A 24,519-nucleotide genomic window follows, 5' to 3' on the forward strand; every position below is an offset into this window, starting at 1 on the left:
GAACTTAATAACCTAAATGGCTTGAATTCTGGAGGTGCCCAAATCTTCATAATTATGCGATCTTGCCGAATTTTCAAGCCTGAATCGGGCACATAATTTCATATGCCTGATTCATCTGCTTTCATTTCAGAGAACGTTAGATGTGCAAGATACTGTAGGCTTGTGTCTAGGATGAGAAAAGTGTGAGGGAAAAAGATGGAGGCAGAGGGGAAAGCACTCTCAGCTGGGAGYGAAGGATCATCAGCTCAGCTTGGCATGCCTCACTGTCAGGCAGGGAGGGGAACTGCATCTGTCCAGGAGGAGACACTTTGGAGAGATGCCAGCAACCTGCCTTGGAAGTCAGCRACTGGGACACATCAGCAGTTTAGAGGCCATAAACCGAGAGGCAAAACCTTTCTTTGAACAGTGTCTGYGTTTCCTGTTTGTGCTCAGTCTCCCATGGCTCTTTCTTTGGAGTGATGGCCCTGTTGCATGGATAATCTAAATCCAAGGGATATGATACAGGGCTTAGTAGGCAAAAGGARTAAGAGTAGACCGAATGCACCAGGAGAGACAGAATGCTGTGATTTGCTGCCTTGTTAAAGATTCTTATTTCAGCTGCATGAGACTYGTGCTGAGTGAGAGGATGGACCAGTCTGATAGCTGCGAGCTGGCAGCAGCAATTGGATGGCTCTGCAGACACTGATAGGCAGGAACTCAGGTATCTGGGAGGCTTTGCTTTGGGGCTGGGCATYTATATAATGATCCTGCAGAGACAGATAGGCACCAAAGCAGCTTCAAGGATCTAAGCAAGCATAGTTACTAAAGCCAGTGACTCATATCCAAACAGAAAGTGTTCTGCTCCTGATTCAGGTCTTCATTATTTTAAATGCTTAATGAAGTTTCTTTGAACCCACAGGTGCAGCCACTTACTGATGCTTGTTTGTTTTCTTTTATTTGTCACAGGCTTTTATTTACCAAGATATTTTAGTCAGAAGGTTGAACTAGATATATTTGAGGGGATTTTAATATATTCTTGGAAACTGTGACCAACTTTGGTACTTTTCTGCTCTGTTCTCTGGATGCTAATATGAGCATCTTTTTGTAGGCAGGTCTCTGGTGGCTGACTTGACCACTACCATTCCCATTTTGCAGGTTAACTGAAGGTTGATTATGTGTGTATGGCTGCTAAATTATTTCTGAGGAAAGAGAGTTGTTTTTAAATTTTCATTTTTTAGTGAGTTGAATTTTAATWGTCAAATCACAAATACTAAGAAAAATAAATCTTTTGAACAAATGAGATGAATGAAATACTTAGGATTCAGACTTCTTTATGTCTGTCTACTGACTAGCCAGACATTTATAATTTTCAAAATATGAATACATTGAATATTGCATTCACTTTCATATGCATCAGTCATACAAATTTTTTTAACTGTTCTCTTCCAAACCCGCTGTTGATGTGCTGATTTTTTTCTTTGCTTTAATTTCTGTGAAGTTATTTCACAATACCTGAGCTGTTTGGTTATGCTTACTAAGTTATTTCACTGTTAGTTAAGCTTTTTCATTTCATGATTTCTTAAAGCACTGTCTAGAATCCAGGCAGCTATGCAAATCACTGAACTTCAGTCATTATGTCTGAATCTTTCTATATCAATGAACGATTTTTGAGTTTAGGTTTTTTGGTTTGTCTGGGTTTTTTGTTTTGGTTTTTTTTTTGGTTTTGTTTTTTGGGTTTTTTTGGGGTTAGGGTTTTTTAATTCAAAACAGAATAACTTTGAGGGATTCAAAAGATAGCTTATTGATTAAAGCTTGGCACACAGGCATAAGAAGGATAGGAGGAAACTGTAGCAGATGTTCATTCTGGTTTTGCCAGAAGAAATTACAATCCATGTCTCCTATTTGCAGGCTAAAGTCTTCATCACTGAGAGGCAAAGAGAACACTGTTGTGGTTGTTTTGTTTTATTTTATTAAATATGCCTGGAACCTAAATAAAACAGCACAATTTTTTGATAAAGTATTTACATTATTTTTGTTCACAGACATTGTTGGAAATGGTTTTTATAATTTCAGGGGAAGGGAGGTGGAATAAACTAAGAAGCTGCAAAACTGTATGTTAAGAAATAAATACACACAAAGTATAAATAACTTATGTAATTTTTAGGTTAAATTTTATTGTCAACACATTTAGTGCATGACCTCTGTATATTTTACAATTTAMATGGAGAAGTTTGTAACTGATCATATTGCCCTGATCTTCCCTTACAGGGAGTGCTATACTGACTTTCTRAAAGCTGGGCTTTCTGCTTATATTACAATAAAAATGCCCACTGCTTATCATACTCTGTGAGTGTAAATCCAGCTTTAGTCTTGTGTTCCTTATTGTTTTCCTTAGCTGTCTGAAGATGTCTAGCCAGAAGGAAACAGTAGGTGTTGAAGTTATGGCWACTTTGGTGGCTACAAATAATGGCTTACCCTGAAATGTGTTACCATTCATCCTGGCTTTAAAATATTTTTGAGAYAGGGCAAGCTGTAGGACACTGAGAGTTCTGTGCTGTAGGTGAGCTACCAAGATCTCTCCCTCCCTTCAGCCGCAGGACTCTCCCTAATAATGCTGGAAGTTAAAATGAATCATTTATGAGCATCAGTAGACACATGGGTGGGGCCTCTTTTAAAACTGGTATTTTGTTGATGCAACACGTGTGACGGCCTCTTAGTTCTGAATATAAGTGTTACTGAGAGGAAATTAGGTTGGTTCGCAGAGGAGCTCAGCCAGACCTTGCAGTGTGTCTTGCTGAGGAGCTGCTATCTATACCAGTATTGTGCTTCAGATACCAGTATATGTGGAAGAAAAATGGAAGGTAAGTGTCTTGAAACTTWAATATCCCTTAAATCAGGACTGAAAGCAAAAATAATTAAATGATCATGTGTACAGACCTAAAAAATTGCACGTTTTTGTGTATGGCGTCAAGTCTGGGGATTACTTGTATGTTTGGGTGTTCTTTGTGGAACTAGTGAGAAAGAGGAAAAAAGAACACTTTTGACAAAAAAATATTATGAAGGAAAAAGAGAGCTTTGGAGAAGATTTGGTAGAACAACAGCTAATTCTGAGGATAAGAAATAGCATGAAATAGAACATTTTATTTCCAGCATGAAGTACAAAGTGCTAGGTTTCGGTATTCTCATGCTAGAAGCAATTATTTCCCAATGAATCTCTGAAGTATTCTGTCTTGRATGAAGGCAAAATATTAATTGATAGAGAAAATCCCAAGACTGATATTSATGGTTGATTTTCTACCAGAGGCAGAAAATTGGTCAGAAATATGAAACTAAATTGCCTTTCATTTTTTTTTTCTGAGCTGCCGTTGCTTAAGAAAGCAATCATTAGCTCCTTTGTGATCCAGTTGCAATGCTTACATCTGATAAGCAAACTGTGGGCTGGCTTTAGAGAACTCCCCTGGGAAACATAAGATCTCAGCTCCCTGATGTTCCAGTTCAGCTGGATTACTGTGTGGATGAAGAGTAGTTGTCTTGGTTTATAAACGCCTCCAGAGGCCGGGCAAGGATCAGGTTCTTTCAGTGTTCTTGACCACAGGAATTYGCCATGTGTGCTATAAGTGCTTTCTGTTTGACCGGAATACTTTGTGTTACGGTTGACAACTRTCATTAAGACATGAGATTTTCAGTTCAATTCTGTCATTCTTTCTTGTCAGCAGGTATGTTCTGTACATGAGCAATACTGATGTCATGGACTCATGTATTTTTTAATTGTTGATAGTGTGCATATTTTTGACATGGGTAGCACCCAGTTCTGCATTTGTTGCTGATCTCTGTTGAAGATCTGGATGATCAATTCATTACCAAATTTAAAGTAGATGGGAAATGAGATCATTTTTATTCAAGGAAAACAAATTAAAAAAGCTGTGGGTTTTTTTTTTTTTTGCCCCTTCCCTACCTATTCCACACCCCCCCTATCCAATAATTTAAATTATGATTTAAATAATCCTTTCATTCAGGATGTGATCCTGGGAAACTCCACTAGTTTGTGTTAAGTATCCTGATCCCAAGAGCTCAGCTATGAGTCTCCCTTTATGTGGATACACCCTTGATTCTTGAYGGGAAAAAATATTTTCCCTTAAATATTAACTCTGTATTCAACATGGTGCCCTCTAAGTAGTTAGAGAACTTGCATTGTAAACCTTTCCACAGGCTTAGCAGGACCAAACTTAACACTTTATAATAATATACAAGACTTTGTACATCTGTAAACCCAATTTCCAAAACTGCTGAGAATCTGTGACTCCCATCGTCTTCAATTAGAGTGAAGAACTTTTGAAAATAAAAAGTTGTATGCAAATAAGTAAAGATGAATGTTGCCACCCATCCTTCTGGCACCGGTGTCATAATTACTCCTGTGAAACGACTGATATGCAGGCAGGTTGCCTAAGGGGGAATCAGCAAGATTTTTGTCAAGCTAATCACAGYACCTGGGATAGATTGTCAGCATTTTTAAATGTCACAATTCGTGAATATTTCCTTTTCCATTAAGTTCCTCAAAGATATCTGCAAACTTTTTTTATGACTTTTGGAGTGCAGACTGAGACATTTGCATGCATATTTAACATTATTTAAAGTTTAGGGTWGATATTTATATATATAGTTGTTTTCTTTTCATGCATCATTTAAAGTGCCTCTTAAGGCTTTCAAATGCATACAGTTGCTACCAAGTATTTTTATTTATTCTATTTACTTAAGTATTTTATTTCTTTWAAAAAAMAAAYCTAAACAWCTCAAATGATAGCATRTGYRAAACCTTTGCTGTCTAGCAGTTGTTGAAAARTAAGTGTTTGTAGACAGTAAGCTGTAATGTGTGGAGAGAATATTACAATGCAAAGTCAATTTTTCAAGCAGAGAAACTAAAATTGTCCTTCAGCATTGAGTATTAATGTCACAAACTCAGTCTATAGTAAAACTATACAAGACAAGTGAAACTTGTATCACAGCTTCAAAAATCAAAGAGTTAGACAAGTTTCTATTTGCATGCTAGGAAAGTGGTAAACTTTTAAAGAGACTTTTATGTATATATGTCTCAATTTCAGTCTTGCTGACTTTTGAACAAAGTCTTGAATGAATTTTGAAAGCCATCTCTGTCTTTCATCACTGTCTCCTCTTGAACCTAATCTTATCCACAGTCAAAGATGGGAACTTAATTATGTGGGTTTTTTTTCTTTTGTGTTTCTTTCTCTGTCCTGCAGTCATTGAGCTGGGAGAAGTGGACTTGAACTGTCCTTCCAACTGCCAACTACATAACACCCATTTTTTCGGAACTGACAGACAGATAATAAGGAGAGGGCAAGCCTTCAGCATTTATGCTCGCTTCCAAAATCGGGAATGGGATGACTCCKTGGACCAGGCTGTTTTCACCGTGGAGACAGGTAGTCACTCCCAAGCASTCAGTAGTCTTTCCTAGACCTTGGCTGGTTAATAGTATTTCCCACAGTCTTCTGAAGACTTCTTTCATACCCATAATCTACCAAATCATGTTCCATGTGAAGAGACTACCTTACCCTAAATYAGGCAGTTCTAATACGTAAAGTTTTCTCACTTTGCTACAGAAGTGACAAGTGAAAAAGAAATCCACCCTTGGGAGCTTCGCCTTGCAAATGCTGCCTAAGCAAATTACCAGCCTTTTACATGTGCTTTGTTTAGTCTGATGGAAGTGTTTTTTATTTTCCTGAAAAGGTCTCAGACCCTGTGAATCGAATGAGACGAAATGCACCTTCCCAATGGGCAGATGCCTGGATCAAACGTGCTGGAGTGCTTCCTACAAAATTCATCAGCCAAAATGCATCAGTATCAGTGTGTTTCCTCCCTCCGGTGTCTGCATTGGCCGTTATATTCTCAATATGCAAATCACATCTAATGGCCACACATATCAACGATGTCTTGGAGATTTTTATGTCCTTTTTAACCCTTGGTGTGCAGGTAAGAACTCTAGTGATGATCAGTTTTATGAAAAATAGCTAGTGATGAGTAAAAATGTCGAAGATATTTATTATTTAGCTGGTAAGGAAAAGATGTAGTCACAGAAATAATGAGAAACAAGGAGGGATTTACTTTTGTTTTTTTTTGTTTTTTCCTCCAAGTTCAAGAATGTCTCAAGCTAATGTTTTGATTTGTTTTCTTACTGGCAGTAGGGGTGAGGCACAATTTTTTCCCACAACTTTTACAATGTCTTGACAGCATTGGAAAATTTCCTCTGTTGAGCAGGAAGCACATTTTTATAGTGAGAGTGACTGAGCACTAGCATAGGTTGCCCAGAGAGGTGGTGGAGTTTTCATACTTGGGGAAATTCAAAAACTGTTTGAATGTGGCCTAGAAAACTGGCTGGAGGTTGAACCAGATCACTGCCAGAGGTCCCTTCCAACATCAACCATTTTGTAATTCTCTGAATACTGTATTATCACCATAAAATAATATAGTACAAATACAAATTAAATTCTGTAGATCTGGCTCTGGTAGCAAGCAATTCTGAAGTCTGTAGSACCTTGCCAAAATTATTACATGACAAATATTTGCATAGTCTGTGCTGATTTGATCTAAATCAGATACAGAACTCTACGTGCTGAGTGTTTGACTCGCAGAACAGCTTAGTGCAAAGRTAAATTGCAAGCTCTTCCATTCATGTGTTCTACAGCAGGGAGAGTCTTAAAAGGATATTATCTAGCTGTAAGTAGGAATGAATTGTCTGTGAGTGCTTAAAGAGCCCACAACCTTCAACATGCTTAAAAGTATAAATCAAAAATTGGTAAGAGGGAAAGAGGAAAGAGGGATTCAGTGAACGAGAAGATAGASAAGTGCTAGAAAAGTATATTTTGTCTGAATGAAAGCTCTTAATTTTTTCCAGATGACCCTGTATATATGGACAATCAGTCCCATAGAGAAGAATATGTTCTGAATGAACATGGAATACTATATGAAGGAGTTCACAAGCACATCACCTCGCGACCATGGCACTATGGACAGGTACTTTTTGAAGACTTGTTCAGAAATAGATGTCATCCATACACTGACAGATGAAGTGCTATCCATATTTTTTTCAGAAATAAATACTCTATTTGTAGTGCAAAATTTTTAGGATCAGTTCAGACTACACATACACAAACCAAATTGTCTGAGAATTTCACTGTAGCCCAAGCAACTGGAATGAAGTTTTCTCTAGTAAGATGAKGGAAACTGCAGAATGTTCTGGGAACAGGTGAGACAAATATTGTGCTTCTGAATGAAAATTACTCCATTGTCAAACAAAAGTAAAAATGACATGTTTTTGTCTTAGGTTTTCTTCAGGCAGATAGACAACACCATGCAGACCACTAGCAGCTGTTCTTGATTTTAAAAAAGAAAAATAGAAAAAAAAGGGCAGGAGAGGAGAGAGGGCAGCTCATATAAAAGAAAAAGAAAAAGAAAGAAAAGACTCATATAAAAAAAAAAGATATAAAAAAAAAGACTGGATTATTGACAAGGAAGGTACTTTATCCATGTCATCATAACATGATGCCTATGTTATCTTTTTTCCTCAGTTTGAAGATGGAATTCTGGATATCTGCTTGAAGATGTTAGATATGGGTGCAAGTTACCATCATGGCTCTGATCGTGACCACTGTTGGCGCAATGACCCTGTGCATGTCAGCATGGTGGTGAATCACATGGTAAGATCTGTGGGGGTGTGAGACCTCTGAATAGATCAGGTCACGCTTCATTATATTATAGAAGGACAAGCTGCACTGTAATCTAACACAGTAGGGGAGCAGGGAAAATCCTTTCTGTGCTCAGATTCACAGGAAAATATACTTGTAACRCTCATCTCTGATGATTTTCAGATGTATTTGGAATGCCAAGTCATGGTCGGCTATTTGAAAATGTTGTTTTTCTTTTCTCTTCTTAGATAAGCAGCGATACCACTAACAGTATCATGAAGATTCCAGAAAACAATGATTAYCTGAAAGGAACAAAGCCATTTTCCTGGAATGGAAGTGTCCCTATTCTACAGCAGTGGTACAGTGGCAGATGCAGGCCGGTCAGATATGGGTACTGTGGATCTCTTGCTTCAGTAATGTGCACAGGTATGATATTTCATTCTGCCCTTACCTAGTTTATCAAAAAAAGAAGAGAGAAAACAAGGATCAAAAACCTCTGACCMTAAAAACTACTTGAAGAATTTTACTCATAAGCATTTTACTAGAAAAAAAAAAATTGAATATTTTACTCATGCGCCTAATATAGTGTTTATTACCAATCTATTGCTTTCCTATACAGGCTGAAGAGCAAGAAAAGCAGTTCTGTCTTTTCTGTGACCTTTATACTATGCAGTTATCAATACTGGAACTTTTAATAAAACACAGAGCAAGTGTAGCACCATTGAATCATAGAATAGTTTGATTTGGAAGGGACCTTTAAAGGATCTAACCATTGTGGAGCCAAAATTTATGCTTTGGGTGATGTTTGAAGGATGAGAGAAACCAMTAAGTTATGAACAGAAATATCTCTAGCAATGCCTCCTCCAAAACACAAAAGCATCAGGCTATATTCTCCTTTTAATGAAAGAGATGAGATAATAGGGCACTAAAATCTACAGACAGAAGGTTTGAGATCCAACTTTATATCATTTATTAATTGAACCTGCTTCTACATTGAAGACAGTCAAATTGAAGTCCAATAGATAAATCTATACCTATCATACTGTTCATCCTTTTTGAAATAGTGTTTTATTAATGCAGAATCAGGTTAATGATTTCTGAACTTAAAACAGATCTGGTTTTGTGGTTTTGGGGTTTTTTTTAAGTCTGAAGAGTAACAAACCATTCATTCCTGCTAGGCATTTTTTCAGACTGCTTTTCGAGAACTAAAATGAAATTTTGAAGACAGAATCACTGCATCCCAAATATTGCCTCCTATCCATTGTGTTTCTATAATTGCAAATTAGAATAGAAGATAGTTATTTATAAAATAAGTAAATTATATGCCCGATTAATTATGATTTGTAGTGACTCATTCATATTTTTTTTCTTACAGTGATGAGATGTCTGGGAATTCCAAGCCGTGTTGTCACAAACTTCTGTTTTCCATGCTCACTTGAGAATCCCCTTGGTATCAATGAGCTTTTTGACTCTACGGGTAAAAACCTGTGTGGCAAAGACAAGCTTTGGTAAATAAGAAAAATATAAAACTCTTTTGCTCTTTTAAAAATTAAATTATAGAAAGACTGCCAAAAATCTAGCAGATCACTGTCTCTCTTTGGTATATTTCTTTCTCTGGTGGGGTAATGCTCTTCATCATAGTTTCCTAATAATGCATTTCAAAACCATGAAATTACTAAAAAGGCAGCCTGMTCACTGTAGATTTTAAAAAAATGAAACAGTCAAAACCTCTTGTGAGAATCCATACTGCCTGTTTATCCTTCTCAGCTGAAAAAATATAAGGYCATCAAACTTTGTAGGTGTAAAGGAATTAACAAAATACCATTAAACACCATGGGAAATTTATCATGGACGGTAATCTTTGGTCATAATCATTTAGTTGATAACTAGGTTGTCCTCCTGTTGTTCCTTATAAYGGATGGCTTCATTCTTATAAACCTTTCAATTCCTATTAAACAAAAGAACCTTGCTGGTATGTTATCAACTAAAAGCAGCATGTTTTGCAATCAGGTCTGTGGGGCTCTGGAAAAAGTTTCCAGTCTGAGTGATGTAAACCAAACAAATCCACTCCTGTCACAACCATAATTAACTGTGTTAAGACGTACAAAATCTTCAGCTGATGAAAAAATTATCTCTGACATGGTTTTCCTCTGTGATAAGCATTAAACTTGATAATCCAAGAGACATCTTTAATTGTATATTCCTTCATCCTACAGGCGATACCACTGCTGGAATGAATCTTGGATGGCTCGCAGAGACATAAATCAGTGCTGTGGTGATTGGCAGTGTCTGGATCCAACACCTCTGGAAACAGGCAGAGGTAACTTATCACTGTAGTTGGAATAATTTTCCCCAGATTAAACTGCTGAGTTTCCCTACTACTGAGGTTACAACTGTAATAACATTTTTGTTCTCTGCTTTAGGTTTAGCTTGCAGTGGGCCTACATGGGTTCGAAGCATCAGGGAAGGGGAACTGGACTTGGATTATGATGGTCATCATATGTTTTCTCGAGTAAATTCAAACTATGTTGGTTGGCTTTCCCAAAACAATGCCAAAAGAACAAAATTTTTCTGTGACACGTGGCCATGTGGACAAYGTATAATCACCAAGAAGGTTGGCAGTGAGCAATTCGAAGATATCACTGGAGCTTATAAATATGAACTAGGTAAGGAGAAAACATATTAAATGGGTTAGAGGAAATTTTACAGGCTGATCATATAAAAGCACCAAAGTAGTCTCTCCTTCGTTAAAATATGAAGAACAATGTGAAATTGTCTTATCTTTTTGAGAGAGAGGCCATTGCTTTTTTGTTCAAAGCTTTTTTAAAACTTCTAAATAGACTTAGATGATTCAAAGTGCATATTAATTAGATCTATTTAGCATAGGATGGGACAGGACAGGGTAGGACAGGACAGGACAGGACAGGACAGGATAGGATAGGATAGGATAGGATAGGATAGGATAGGATAGGATAGGATAGGATAGGATAGGATAGGATAGGATAGGATAGGATAGGATAGAATAGGATAAGATATTATCTCATCCGGCTGCCTCACACATCAGGACTGACTGAAAGTTGAAACATACCACTAAATACTTCTTTTTAAGACACTGACAACCATGGCACATCAACCATATCTCTAGGAAGCCTGTTCTAGTGTTTGACCAGCCTCACAAKAAAGAAATAGTTCCTAATGTCTGGTCTAAACCTTCCCTGGCACGGCTTTGAACCATTCCTATGCTTCTCATCACTGACACTATGTATTATTAGCATATTGTGCTATCTTACTTTGGGTCATGGAGTACTGATTTTCATATTCCAGTAGAAGAGAGGAATTCAACCAGAAAAACTGCATAAAGGAATGAATAGTAGATCACAGCTGATTGTACACTTGCAAGCCCCATGGGTTTTTTTTTTGGTTTATTTTTTGTTGGTTGGTTGGAAAACAATTGATAGTTTCTTTGTTTTAATAGYGTATTTTGTCTTTTGAGAGCACTGTTAGCATCTCATATTCACCCTTATCCTTACAAAGAGTTATATTTTGAGTTTTGTACTAACTATACACTTTGAGATTTGCATGACCACTTTTGAATTTAACTACTTAAAAGTAAAATAAGGTTTTAATTTTTTTTTTTCCCCTGAGATGTTTATTTTCTTCTGTGCATTCAGACTGCTGAATCTCATATTTCATTGTCTGGTGCATTTGTTCTACAGTAACCTGCTACTTTAGGTYCCAGGAAGGAGAGGCAATAAATTTCGTTATCTTTATTATTTGGGTGGAATAATAATAGGGCTCTTGTGCCTCCAGCAGATTCATTATCATGTATCTTCTTCAACAGGTTCTGTGAAAAACAAAGAAGCCTATTACCGGGCTTACAGGAGAATTCACCCAGGGTATTGCAAYGCTTCCAACTGTCACATCGACATAGAGTTAGCTTCTCTGAAAAACCCATTTCTGAGTGATTCTGGAATTAACATGAGGTTAAAGATGACCAACTGCCCAATGTATGGTGAAGATGTCCAACTGCTTTGGCTGCTTGAAAATTTACGTAATGAGAACAAAACCCTGAAGTTCAATTTGAGTGCACAAATTATAACCTACAGCGGTTGCCCAATGGATCAGTTTTGGAAAGACAGTGTGAACGTCACACTGGGTCCAAGGGAAGGTAAGAGGGAAACATTGTTTAATACCCTGTTCTTTTCAGGAGATAGTTGGTTTTTAGAATTTGTGGAGACTTCCTAATATTGGTGGGAAGTGCYGTGTGCAGTGTTGAATATCGACAGCTGAATTCCCTTTAGGGTGATCACGCAAAAATCAACAGTGTCAATGTGCAAATACTTCATACATAGTGACACACAAATTGTAGTCTTTCCCTAATTTCTCAAGGTTTAGAGATTCTTATGATAGTTTAAAAAATTGTTTCCAAAAAAAAATCAGTTCTGGACTCTATACTCAATACAAAGATACTGTTTCTCAGAAGAGTAGTGTTTTCTTTGGCTAGAAGGTATCAGCCAGTGTATAACACTTGCTTAGAGCACCTAGACACACCATATGCTGGGAAGTACAAAGGTGTAGCAGAGCATAAACACCTGTTTCCATGGTTAATATATTTTCCTGGAAGAAAGAAGATCCCTTTAACTAAACACATCAATATAAGACAAGCTTTCAYACGGATATTAAAATTCCTTTTTTACCAGGCTTTCATTTGCCGATATTTGAATATATTTGAATTACTGCTTTAAAAATTGCACTGGGATGAAAGTTTCCAGGTTTTGCTTATTACTACTACTACTACTAATAAAACAACTAATCTTGCAAATCCACTGATAGATGAATTGAACACTGTGAAACTGATTGCTGAASATAGCAATGTATCATCCTAACTCAGGAAAAATCCTGTCTATTTTCAAAGATGTTGTGATAATATTTAATTAAGTCATTGCGGCACTTAAACTTTAGGAGGAAGGAAGGTGGAAATATTAATCAAAAATTCAGAAAAAAAAATCTAAATAAATTTGTTTTACAGTGAAAAAAATCCCAGTGTGTATATCGTATAATCAGTATGGACCTTATCTCTGTGACCACAACATTATGAAAGTAGTTGCTGTCTCAGACCCAGAGTGTGAAGATGTTCTGATGGTGAACAGGGATATTGTGGTCAACAGACCACCTGTTATTGTAAAGGTAAGGAACTTTTAATTATGGGATTTTTGATCCAAGAAACAGACTTGGGGACTCTAATTGGCCACTTCTTAAGTAGAGTGCCAACAAACTTGAAATATTTTACTTTTATCTTATTGCCAATTTTCGTATTTTAGCAAGATCAGTGTCACTTTTAAAGTAAAAAGTAGACTTAGTAATGTATAGAGATCATAGAAGTGAATCAGAAATTGGTATGAACAATCCATTAAAAATTTTAGGTGCATTTATTTACCTCRTAATTTATTAAGATTATAATTTATAAAGATTAAAAAAACCATAAAATATGTTTGTGTCTTTTCTAACTAGCTACTGAGCCAACCCAGACTGAAAGTACCATGCACTGCAGAGATCTCCTTCTGTAATCCTCTCCAGGAAGATATGAAGAACTGTGTAATGACATTAGAAGGCTGTGGTTTATTCAAAGAGCCAATGACCATTGAGTAAGTTTATTAATTCTTTGAACGGGGATAATATTGRGGGGTTAAAAAGGCATGCAAGATCAGAACAGATTTTGAGAGACACAATAGTTTTGATATTTTTGGTGTTTATCACATGAACAGGACTTTTTGCCTCTTATAACTTTGAGATTCCATTAAGAGCCTCACTTCTCTTGAAACTGATGATCATTTAAACCTGGAAAGATATTGCTTCATTTTTCTCAAGACTTAATTTAAGTGGATGCATCAAATGTCTGTCTGCACTCTTGTCTTTACAAGAAGTACTAGCTGGGTCCTCCATTCCTTACAATCCTATTGAGTTTATAATAAAATTCCTCTAAATATTCATGAACCGSCACTAACCACATAGAGGAACAATTAGAGAATGACAGTGAGAAATAGCAATATGCATTCTAAGCTCATAGCACGTTAATCACAGGAAACTGAAAACTTCCAGGATGCTGTAACATTCTAGGAAAAGTAGYTGTTCATTAATATGCATTGCTTCTCTTCATGACAAGAAGAACTGACAAAGTATGACTAGTTTTGAGGGGAAGAAATTAGGAATTGTTCTCGCTGAATTATAATGAACTGGATTCCACAAAGCTGCCCTATCGAACTGCTGGAAATGGTAAGCAATAAACACACTTTTGAGGCAGAAGGGTGCCACATTTTTTAAGAATTCAAGACAGTACCACAAATTATTTTCCAACTCCAGTTACAGAATTAACTGTGAGTCTTCCAAATCTTCTCTTGGGACAGAAGTTTTTATCATGCTTTTCACAATAGAGAAAATATTTTCTTGGAAGAAGACCGGAATTTGTCATAACAGTTTGTCTCCAAAATGTGTCATTGCAAATCAAATTTAATTTCATGCGCTCATCTTGTGGCGCTCAAGTCTCTGAACTACCCAGGGTGCTAATTCTTTTCCTTCTCTCGCTCCAGTTTGGGAACRCTGGCATCCAACCAACAGGCACGAACCATCGTGGAGTTCACACCTTATAGGCTTGGCAGGCACCGGCTCCTGGCCAACCTTGGGTGCCACAAGTTTGCCTTCTGCAAGGGCTGTGCCAARGCTGAAGTGTACTGCTCCGCAGACCAGAACGGTGTCCTGCCTGTCGGCCAGAATGGTGTCTTGCCTGTCAGCCAGAACGGTGCCCTGCCCGTCGGTCAGAACGGTGTCCTGACTGTCAGCCAGAACTGTGCCCTGCCCGTCAGCCAGAACGGGTCCCTCCCAATGTGTGAGAACGTCTCCCACCCCATGAATGGCTCTGGGCCTGTCCCCGTGGCAGACCCCGCATCGAATTCCATGTGTGAATACATATGTATCCCAGTGTGCAACCCAAACTGCAATGCAGGGGGGCAGCCTGTGTACGACTTCGTGTACCTCCCTGCGGGCCATCCCTTGTGCAACTCCATCTGCAACCAAGGCTTCAATCCGAGCGTCAATCCTGGGTTTGAGATGGGATGCGATCCTGGCTTCCGTGTCATATACGAGACTGTGCCTCCTGCTACGTGTGCTCCAATGCCTCCAGCCGTGTAYGGCTCCATGCCAGCCCCAGCGTCCAACCCCGTTTGCACCCCTATGCCTCACATGGTGTTTGAGACAGGTGCTGCTGCCACACAGCCRTCTGGAGGCGGAGGGGGCCCCATGTCCTATTCCGTCTCTGTCCCCGCGAATAATGCGGTGAGTGCGTTGCTGACCCACATCATGGCTGGCCCCAGTCCCAGCGGGGCAGTCCAGGCAGTCCCTATGTCTGCYCCTGCATCCCATTTCATGGCTGGCCCCAATCCCAGCGGGGCAGCCCAGGCAGTCCCTATGTCTGCCCCTCCATCCTACGCCATGTGCTGCTCTCCGGCAGTCCACACCATCGGTAACCCCATGCAACCTCCCACTCCCCTTTCGGTGCCCGGCGCCTCCATCTCGCACGTGGTTTGCGGCTCCACCCCGTCTGCCACCACGCAGCCTCCATGCGGCCCTGCGGCCCCGCTGTCCTGCCAGCCCCTSAGTGCGGCGGTAGTCCGCGGCGTGAGCTCACCAGCGGCCTCCCCGGCGCCCCGCGCTGCCGAGCGCAGCGGCACMCCGACGGTGCTGCAGGTGGCCGGCGCCTCGGCATCCCGCTCGCTGTCCTCGCCAGCCSCCCGGCCCGTGGGGCCCCCGGCGTCCCACTCGCTGTGCTCGCCAACCCCCCGCCCCGCGGCCCCCTCGCTGTGCTCGCCCACCTCCACCTCGCTGGTGGCCCTGGGGGCCCGCCCTGCCAGCTCGCCGGCCGCTCAGCCCTCGGACTCGTCAGCTGCCGCCTGCCTGCCGCGGTCCCCGTCCCCGCGGCCCCTGGCCGGAGCCACGGCCCGCTCCCTCTGTGCCCCCACTCCCCGCCCCATCTCCCAGCTGGTGGGCACCTTTGGGGCTCGCTCGCTGAGCGGCTCTCAGTGGAGCCCTTCCTACGACACCACCAGTCGCTTTGCTTCTCGATCGTTGTGGAGCCCCGAGGGGCGCTCGGCCTTCTCCTCGACCCGTGCCACCTACGGCACACTCACACGCCCTCCGTACAGCGCCCTGAACCGCTCTTCCTACAACTTGTCCCGTTCTGGCTACAGCACCCTTCCCCGCTCCACCTCTCTCTCGGCCTATGCCACCCTGACCCGCTCCGGGTCGTGCCCCTCCGGCAGCACCCTGAGCCTGGCAGGGTCCCGCAGGCCCTGGAGTCCCGGCAGGAGCCCTCTCAGCTATTACAAACGCAAATATCTGTAACGGAGAGTAACCGGGGGAAACCCAAAGCCAGCGAAATAAAGCCTGTGTGCAGATGCTTCGCAAGAGGTTAGAAATAGGGTGATGAAGAGCAGCGTGCTGCTCCTGAGCATTTATCTACGGATTTGAGATGTGCCAGAAAGCAGGCTGTGAGCCAGCTGCTGAGGGATRCATTCGATCTAACATTTGTACGTCCTGAGATACGGTAGGGTGGAAGTGACAAATGAATGTGCTCCCCGCGGAGCCGTCGTGACAATAGTTGCACAGTGCAGGTAATCAGACTTACTTGCTCAGTCAAGCTGTTCTATAAATTATGTGCTTTCACTCTCTCTTCTCTTGATTTCTTGCAATGCACATTTCTCAGATCTCCCTGGGCTACAGCACTCGTAGCAAATCTCTCTCTCTGTGTGAAATGTGCTGTCCTTGGGATGCTGCAGAGGTGACAGCAGACGTGCCTTATGTCTCGYCTAACAGACTCTGGGCCCCTGAACCCCAGCATTGTTGTGGCTCAGGTCAGTTCTGTGTGCACTCTGTTTCCCTGGTTGTGAAGTACTGCCAACTTTGGAGGTCACAGAGTGACTAAATCATTATAGGTAAACTGAATTTTGTTTTTCATTTTCTTCTTTGTTTAATAATAAACTTAGTTTTACCACTCTTGATGTATTAYAGTGCCAGACTCAGGAATACAAAGGTCAGATTAGAAAGCCTGCAAAACTTGATGAATAATTAATATAATTGATTGGCTCTCATAACTGACTGTTTTTCATATAGCATATTCCAAAAATTTTSTCATACACCTTGCACGCATTTAGGTTCTTGGGAGAAGCTCTAATTTCACATCTGTGACTTTTTGATTCAGTATCGTTAGGAAACTTATGTCACTAGACCTGAAGTTAGAGAAGGAAGTATGATTTTATCCTTTCTTTCCAAGACCCCGCCCTCCCAGCCAAGGGTTAAGAAGGTGAATGGAATGTGCTGCATCTTCTTCAGACAACTGGTATTGTTCCAACGCTAACCTTTGCCAGGTGTTTTAGAAGTTGAAATCAAACAATGTCATAATGAAACTATCCCTGAATTTTGTATTTGCTCACAAGAATTTTGGATTTATTGACAACACCTGCCGTCCCTCCATTATATTCCTCTGGTAGTCCGTTAGTTTTAGTAGCACATGTTAGTGGGGTTTTGTGGTAAGGTAAGTTTGCTGGTGCTGCAGAATCTTCAGCTATGTAGCAATAGCATTTCAGTAGTATCGCTGTAGTTCACACCCCTATGTGATTAGATTGAGTAACCTTGTGAGGATTTTGAGTAAGTGTGGTKTCAGATGGTAGCTATGAACATGCCAACACTATTATCTGCATAGTAATTCTGAGTACAGTAGAAGAAAGGTTTTCCTGGATATTGTAATAGAGTGATCATAACTCACTAACTTGGCTTTTTAATGCAATTTCAATAATCTGTGTTAGATATGTACTGAGAATTTCTTTGCCTGACAATAAAAATAGAAATTTAAAAACCACTTGTCATGCTATTGTTTTGATTTTTTTTTTTTGTAATATTTCTTAAAAAGTAAGAAACATATCTCTCCAAGTGAACCAGTTTGTAAAATCTTCATTCCATTTCTTTTAAATTTACTGTTCTTCTCCTCAAGGTCTTTAACCAAGGCTTCAGAATAAGATCTGAAATTAGGGGAAATATATAGTTTTCCTACTTTACCTGAAATACTCAGTTTGATATTAAAGGAAAAATGAAGCCATCATCTTTGCTCTGAATAAACCTTGTTCCACTTGTTGCATGTTTTTCATTTGCTSTGTAAAGCCCTCAATCCACAGAAATGCCAAAGTAAACAAACCTTTTAGTGGAAGAGGAAGAGATGCAAAAGATAATTAACAGTATTTACCTAAGAAAAAAAAGTGATTTTTTTTTTTTCTTTAAAACTGTTAATAGTACATGGTGGCTACATCATTGTCAAATWACATTTCAGATTTCTTTTTCCAGAAGTGGCATGACTTCTCCAATGTTCCTAATTTCTGAGAATGAGCCTAATTGAATATTTCAGAAACTCCAAAGATTTGGTCAWTAGAATTGTTGAGAGAGTACACTCCGCTCCCACTTTACTTGCCATATATGATGAATATGTATAGCTTTTGGAAAATGTAGTAAGTTAATTCTAACTAGAACGATAGGGGATGACAGAAATCCTTTAAGTTCAAGATTATTCTAATACTGAASAAATTATATTGAGTCTGTTGTTGTCTCACCCAGCCTGGCAATAACAAAAGGTAGCTTGTAGTCTCTAGCAAAGTCCATTGTACGGTCTTCTACTCATTTGGGGGACAGAGGGGGATGGCAACATATGGGTACCTAAAGAAAAAGAGCCCACAAAAAAAAAAAAAAAAAAAAAAAAAAAAAAAAAAAAAAAAAAAAAAAAAAAAAAAAAAAAAAAAAAAAAAAAAAAAGCCCTGAGTTTAAATTGTCTCCTTCTTAAGTATTTCTGAGTGAAAGCCTATGTTAGCTCCCATGTCAGGGGACATGGTTTAAATTTCCACAAAATTAGTTTTCTTTTTGGTGGGTTGGTTTGTTTGTGCAGTTTGTGGCGAAAAATGTTAGACCAGAATGACTGTCTCAGATATACTTTCCTGAAGTAAAACCCACAAGAAATTAATTTTTTTTTTGCTTAATGTGTGAAATATATTGAAGATTAACAGTATTCAGTAATGGRGTGTGATACATAAAGAAGTCTATTTTAGAGAATGAAAGGCCAACTCAAGCATGACAGTTACAATCATCAGAAATTAAGTACAGTACTGCCATATTTATGCATTCAGGAATGAATTTCTAATTTTAATCTCAGTTCAGACACGCATTTCATTTAAGTGGGGGAAATACATTCACATTTTTCCCTAGGCAATGAAAATGAAAGAMGGCATTTGCTCATGCGTTGTTATAGTTACCCTTTCTATGATTTAAAATTATTAATGGGACTAGTGGAATTTATTTTTGTGTCCAACTGAAATAAGGTTGTATTTCCTTTAGAGATGCGGAATTATATAATATGTGGTATTTTCAGTTCTTATCCCTAGCAGTTCATTAGACCTTTACAAATAATTTTTTAAATGAGAAGTTTTGATGATTGATCTGCAAGTTAATGGTTTCACTTTTAATGCTTTAGGCTTGTGTTTCTTTGGACATTTGCTGATGGCATACCATAAAATGCCTGAGTGAAATGTGATTTATTTTTATATATTCCATTACCTGCAAGAAAAATGTTGAAAGGTATAACTAATGGACAAATTTCCTACCAAGCATTACTTATAGAGGTAAATTAAATTTTATATATTGTATGAGACAAGAAGATTAAATCAGGGAAATGCTGTATTAATTTTATTTAGTGTTAAAATCAAACAAAGTATTTTGGAATAATAACTATGAATTGTATAAAAATAAAGCARTTAAATATACTGACCAGGAAAATGTGAGAATATTCAAAATCCAAAAGGTAACAAGGATGTGGATTTTTGTTATGCAGCAATTTTGTGTCATCTATTATATACTTCCATTATGTCTGAATTTTCAAAAGTTGATTTTCTCATGCTGCATTTGCAGTYGTGTTTTTATAAGGAAAGGTTTTTAATTGTAGAAGTAAATCCTATTCAAATACTTTACAAAAGTTCCAGCTTTATCTCTTTCAATGCCTTAGATGGGAGGMATTTCTGCCACACCTGTATATGTTCTTCCTTCTTTGTCTTCAAACTGCAAAGTATTTTATGTAATGTGCTTTTATGCTTATTTGTATTGAGTAACATTCTGACTCTGAGTGACATTGGAATAAAAGTCCAGGACAGGATACCAATGCAGGACTGAAAACAGAAACTATTCCCGACACAAGGATCAAAAAATGTACATGAACAGCTGAGCCCTCMTTACTATTCTGTTAATTGTTTATACAAATAATTAAGTTTGTTACCACATCAATTAAGATTTTAAATTATGTTTTTTAATACTCTRTCTGGCCACACCTGTCTAACTTTTCAACTAATCATAACTTTTTTTCTTCTCTCCTGAGAAAAGTGGCTGTTGATGGTGTTCAGTAGGTGCTATATTTATTTTAGCAACCTGTACCTTTTTTGTATGCCATCATACATTGGAATTGCATGGGTGTTTTCTCCATAAGATATGTTTAGTCCACACTTTCTATCATTGATACAGGGTTTGGATAAAGAGTGTTCACTGATGCATATGATTCAGTTGGAAAAAATATCAAAATGAAATMTCTGGAAAACCAGGGATTATGTGTGAAGGAGGGAAAAGCTTTATGGTGTAAATAAATGGCACCACTATACACCATTTCCTTTTAGAAAATGTCTTGCCTGATTCTGGTTTCCCTGATTCCTCTTTCTGAATATCACTCCTCAAATTCCATTAAAAGCTATGACAACACGTCAAGTTGGCTTTAGATTAATTAGAAATAAGAAAATGCTGATCTTTGAGATAAATATTACCAGGAATCCTTGCAGTTYCATTCTATTCAAATATGCCAGTAAACCTAATCCATCATCTACAGCAGTTTCTGGGTAGAGAGCTCAGACACTTGCTATTAACCCTGACCTAAAAATACTCTGTAATTCTGACTGRGCTAAATGTAGAATCTTCATCTCTAATTTTTGCTTATCTGTTAATTTCCTTTTGACCTTTTTTTGGCCTTCGTCTCTTTTCCAAAAAGGTGGAACAATTAGAGCAGCTAGAGACTCCTCAACTGCAAATACAATCAAAATTGCTACAACAACCTTCATTAGACATTTCAGAGTACCTAACAGGGAATTCTGTCTTCAGAGCACAAGCGTTATAAGACTGGGAGAATACTGAGTTTTTGTAATAATCTTGTTTCTTTCCTTTAGGTGATCTCAGTGAATTTTATAAYAGCATGAGTCACTAGGGGTCCCAACTGCACATTAGCTGAATACTAACGTGCACTTCTCTGCATCACTGACTGAGGCCATTTGCCAAGGACAGTATCAATGCAGAAGGAATGATAAGCAGGATTCACTGAGACCTGGTTTATAATAAYTTTGCAGTGAAACTTCACATGCTCCTATGAAAGTAGGTATGAAGTTTCAGACAGAAACAAGACAGAAGTAAGATACAGAAGGGTTTTTTCATGCAAGGCAAAATTTAGACACTAAATGCCCAAAATTACAGTTCTGAAATTTTTGTGATGGATACTACTTTATTCTGCTTATACCCAAGCCTTAGTGCTTTTTTTTTTTTTAAATCTTGAGGTGCCTAGGTTCATGTCCCTGTATGGATCGACTTTTGAATCAGTGAGATCTGCATTGAACCTGCTGTGTTTCTCKTTGCTGTTAAGCCAAATCAAGGYCCAGAAGCSAGGTGTTTCCAGGCCAAATTCCTTYAGWGGTCTAATTCTTGMTGTGCTCAGAATGCAAATAACACAAACATATCCTCAAAGTTTAAAAACAGCCCTCATCATTTGTATGTAAGATACACTTCAATGTTCATCTTTAAGCCAAATGCAATGCAGTTCTAAGCTAGACAGAGAATATAGGATATATAGACAGAGTTAATGTATTATTAACATCCCAAAGGATTTGCTTTCCTTCTGTTTCTCCCATGATATAATCTCTTTTTCCTGTCTGTAGCAGAAGGGTGCTGTCTTTCTGTTCCCCATTACAGTGCAGACTGTAATTTTCTTGATCTGTCTGGGAAGGGCATTTCTGGAGGCAAAGGACTTATTGAGTTCCAGTAGGCAAAGAATCAAACAGGAAACTAAATCTTGATATAAATGTTCTGGGCACTTGATGTTGGTTGTGTTCTAAAGGGAAGGTTTAGCTTTGTTCTGTTCGTTCCCAGAAGAATAAATGTAGCTATTGCTTTGAGTGATGTTCGTAATCCCCATAGCATAAAGTTTTCYCACCTGCTTCTTTGCTAAATGTTTTTTCCTAGGGTGTCTCTAGAAAGCTGAAGGCAAACTACCTGCYAACATTTCCTGGCTCCTTGTCTGGACCACTGACACTATTGCCATCCAGATAGCATCATATTCTTGATTTATTATAGAGGTAAATGAAAGATTTAATGAAGGAGGAGGCTCCTAAATACTCATCTTTGCAGGGATTGTGTAGAAAAGGCACTGCTTGCTCAGTAGAAGTTTCTGGTTCAACTTCTGTCCTAAATGCATTTGTCTCAGTTGCTTTCTTTCAAAACTTGTCCTGTGAGCTGCTTTTTAGCAAGTGGCTGTCTACAAGAAGATTCAATTTGTAATGATGTAAATTACTGGAGTTGCTCTTCAATGTGATCTTTATCTTCTTTATCTTGGCTGATAGAGCTCTAGGAAGCTGGCAGAGGAAAATGTTTGTGAAAAACTTTTGCCAGGTACTGCCTTTGAAGATGAGATAATTTTTATAGTTGCAATTAATTATAGTTGCTATTAAAATGTATATATTCCACCGCATGAGGTGTAAAATTAAGTAGAAAAATGTTAATTATTTATAAAATTTCCTCACAACAGCAATCTGCAGTCATTCAGTCAATGCAGTAGACTCTCAGTCATGTACAGATGCCTCCAGCTCCATGGCCCCTGCTGCTGCCATGGCTAAAGGATTAGCAGACACAGCTATTCTGAATAGAGTGGATCCATATCTGGAGAACAAGCAAATTTGATATTATTTGTGAATCTCTATTCAAGGACAAGTGGTGAAAGTATTAAATAATTTACATTTGTGTTAATTTGGTTATACAGAACAGCTAAGTAGCTTTAACTTATTTTTCCTTTTTTTTTTTTTTTTTTTTTTTTTTTTTTTTTTTTTTAAATTTCGGTAGAGCAACTACTAATGCTAAGAGTACTAGTGAATAATACTAATAGTAATAATAAGAGTAAGGTAAAACAACTTCTGAATGTACGGATGATACATCTCTGCTAATTTTAAAGCTCATGGTTTATTGACTGTGTTTTTGTTTGAAAAGTTTAGTTCTACTCTYTTTGATCTTGTGTTTAAAAATAAGCTACAATAGGGCTAAAACAGTGATCTTCCTTTCACGAGTGTAGACACACATTGTTATATTGGATCTAAAATATCTTGCTGATAAATCTTTAAAAGTGAAAAGATTACACTCTCTGTTGTAATGTAAAGAATTATTTGACATCTCCACAGTGGAGTATTTCCCAAACAGTTAAACTCCTCTTAAAATTGTAAAGAGTACTTTAAATTGCCAAATTATCCAGGGTTTTCTTTGTGTGAATCAGCAAACATCTGAAAACAAGAATAAAAACATCAAATCTTTTTGTTGTATTTTAAAAGCAAATAATGGAAAGGAGGATGTAATTTTTTGTTATCATTYCATTTTAAAGCACTTCAGAGATAAGGACATGGGAATTTTCAGCAATACATGTTGGATATAGTGCAAATTGTTTGTCATCTTAGGACTCAGGTAGGAGTAAGACAAAATTTGACAACCTATACTTAACACAGCTAGACTTTTCTGCATTAACAAAAAAATTGAAGAGGCAGACTTGATTTGGATTGCAAATTTTAAGATGCTTTTGCAAAGCTTTTRTGTGAGCACAAGAGTTTTGTCAGAAACTATTAAAGTGTAAATTGCAGCTGATAAACGCCTATTATTATTCTGAAAAAGAAAAGGAGCTCTTCTCTAATGAGAGATCTGAGCCCCACTTCATTATTTGGCACAGTGTTGTGTTTGATTAAAAGATGATGACATTGGGCACACATCTATTTAGATTTGAGTTRCTAATGCAAATCAGGGTATGAATCTATCTTAAGTGCACTTAAGTAGAATAATGTTTAAGTAAGCATTATCTTCCCCTGTCCCTTYGGGACTGAAAAGTGCATTTAAAATAGAGCAACTGTTTAATTATTTGACTGAGTTGTACCTGATGTGAAGCTACTATTCACCATATGGCTTAATGAATCCCTAGTTAATAAGCTGTGAATGCTTTATCCAAAAGATAATAGGGAGTGTGAAATAAGAGCTTTTTAATTCTAAAGCATATGTCTCAAATATTAAAAGAAAGAAAACTATTAAGTGGTTTGTGATATTGCATTGGGAGAAAATAATTGCTTGGTTTTGTTTAAAAACAATATAGCATAATACACAAGAGCCCTGCATTGAGACTTTTTATGAGAAAAAGCCTGATTAAAATAATACTAAAGAGAAAAAGGTAATGTAAGCACTTGTGTATTTTTGTTCTTCAAATAGAAAACATTCTTTGTATAGATTCAGAAGTTMAAGGGACTTGGTAGACAGGACAAAAATGTGCATTTTTGTCTAAAAAAAACCCATTTTATGGGATAACACTTAAATATGGAAGTGTTTAGAGCTTGAATGTGAAGAACCTTAAAATTAAACCTCATCAAAATATTAAAGTAAGCTGTTTGGGAGGAAATAATTGACATCCTGTTGTGAACATTCCTAGTGTTTAAAA

General features: G+C 38.2%; 1 protein-coding gene across 1 annotated transcript; it reads left to right on the top strand.

Moving 5' to 3' along the window:
* Positions 1 to 2,672: 2,672 nt before the first annotated feature.
* Positions 2,673 to 17,856, top strand: LOC130585039 (protein-glutamine gamma-glutamyltransferase 5-like). Its single transcript, XM_057385362.1, has 13 exons — positions 2,673 to 2,840; positions 5,235 to 5,414; positions 5,722 to 5,964; positions 6,887 to 7,005; positions 7,560 to 7,688; positions 7,925 to 8,102; positions 9,052 to 9,184; positions 9,893 to 9,996; positions 10,100 to 10,342; positions 11,518 to 11,844; positions 12,706 to 12,863; positions 13,188 to 13,321; positions 14,264 to 17,856. Exons 1-13 carry the CDS (start codon positions 2,834 to 2,836, stop codon positions 16,068 to 16,070), a joined length of 3,762 nt encoding a protein of 1,253 aa, XP_057241345.1. The 5' UTR covers positions 2,673 to 2,833; the 3' UTR covers positions 16,071 to 17,856.
* Positions 17,857 to 24,519: the final 6,663 nt, after the last annotated feature.

Source organism: Malurus melanocephalus, unplaced genomic scaffold, assembly GCF_030028575.1.
Source record: "Malurus melanocephalus ecotype Western Australia unplaced genomic scaffold, MMel_1.1 scaffold_817, whole genome shotgun sequence".
Taxonomy (NCBI): domain Eukaryota; kingdom Metazoa; phylum Chordata; class Aves; order Passeriformes; family Maluridae; genus Malurus; species Malurus melanocephalus.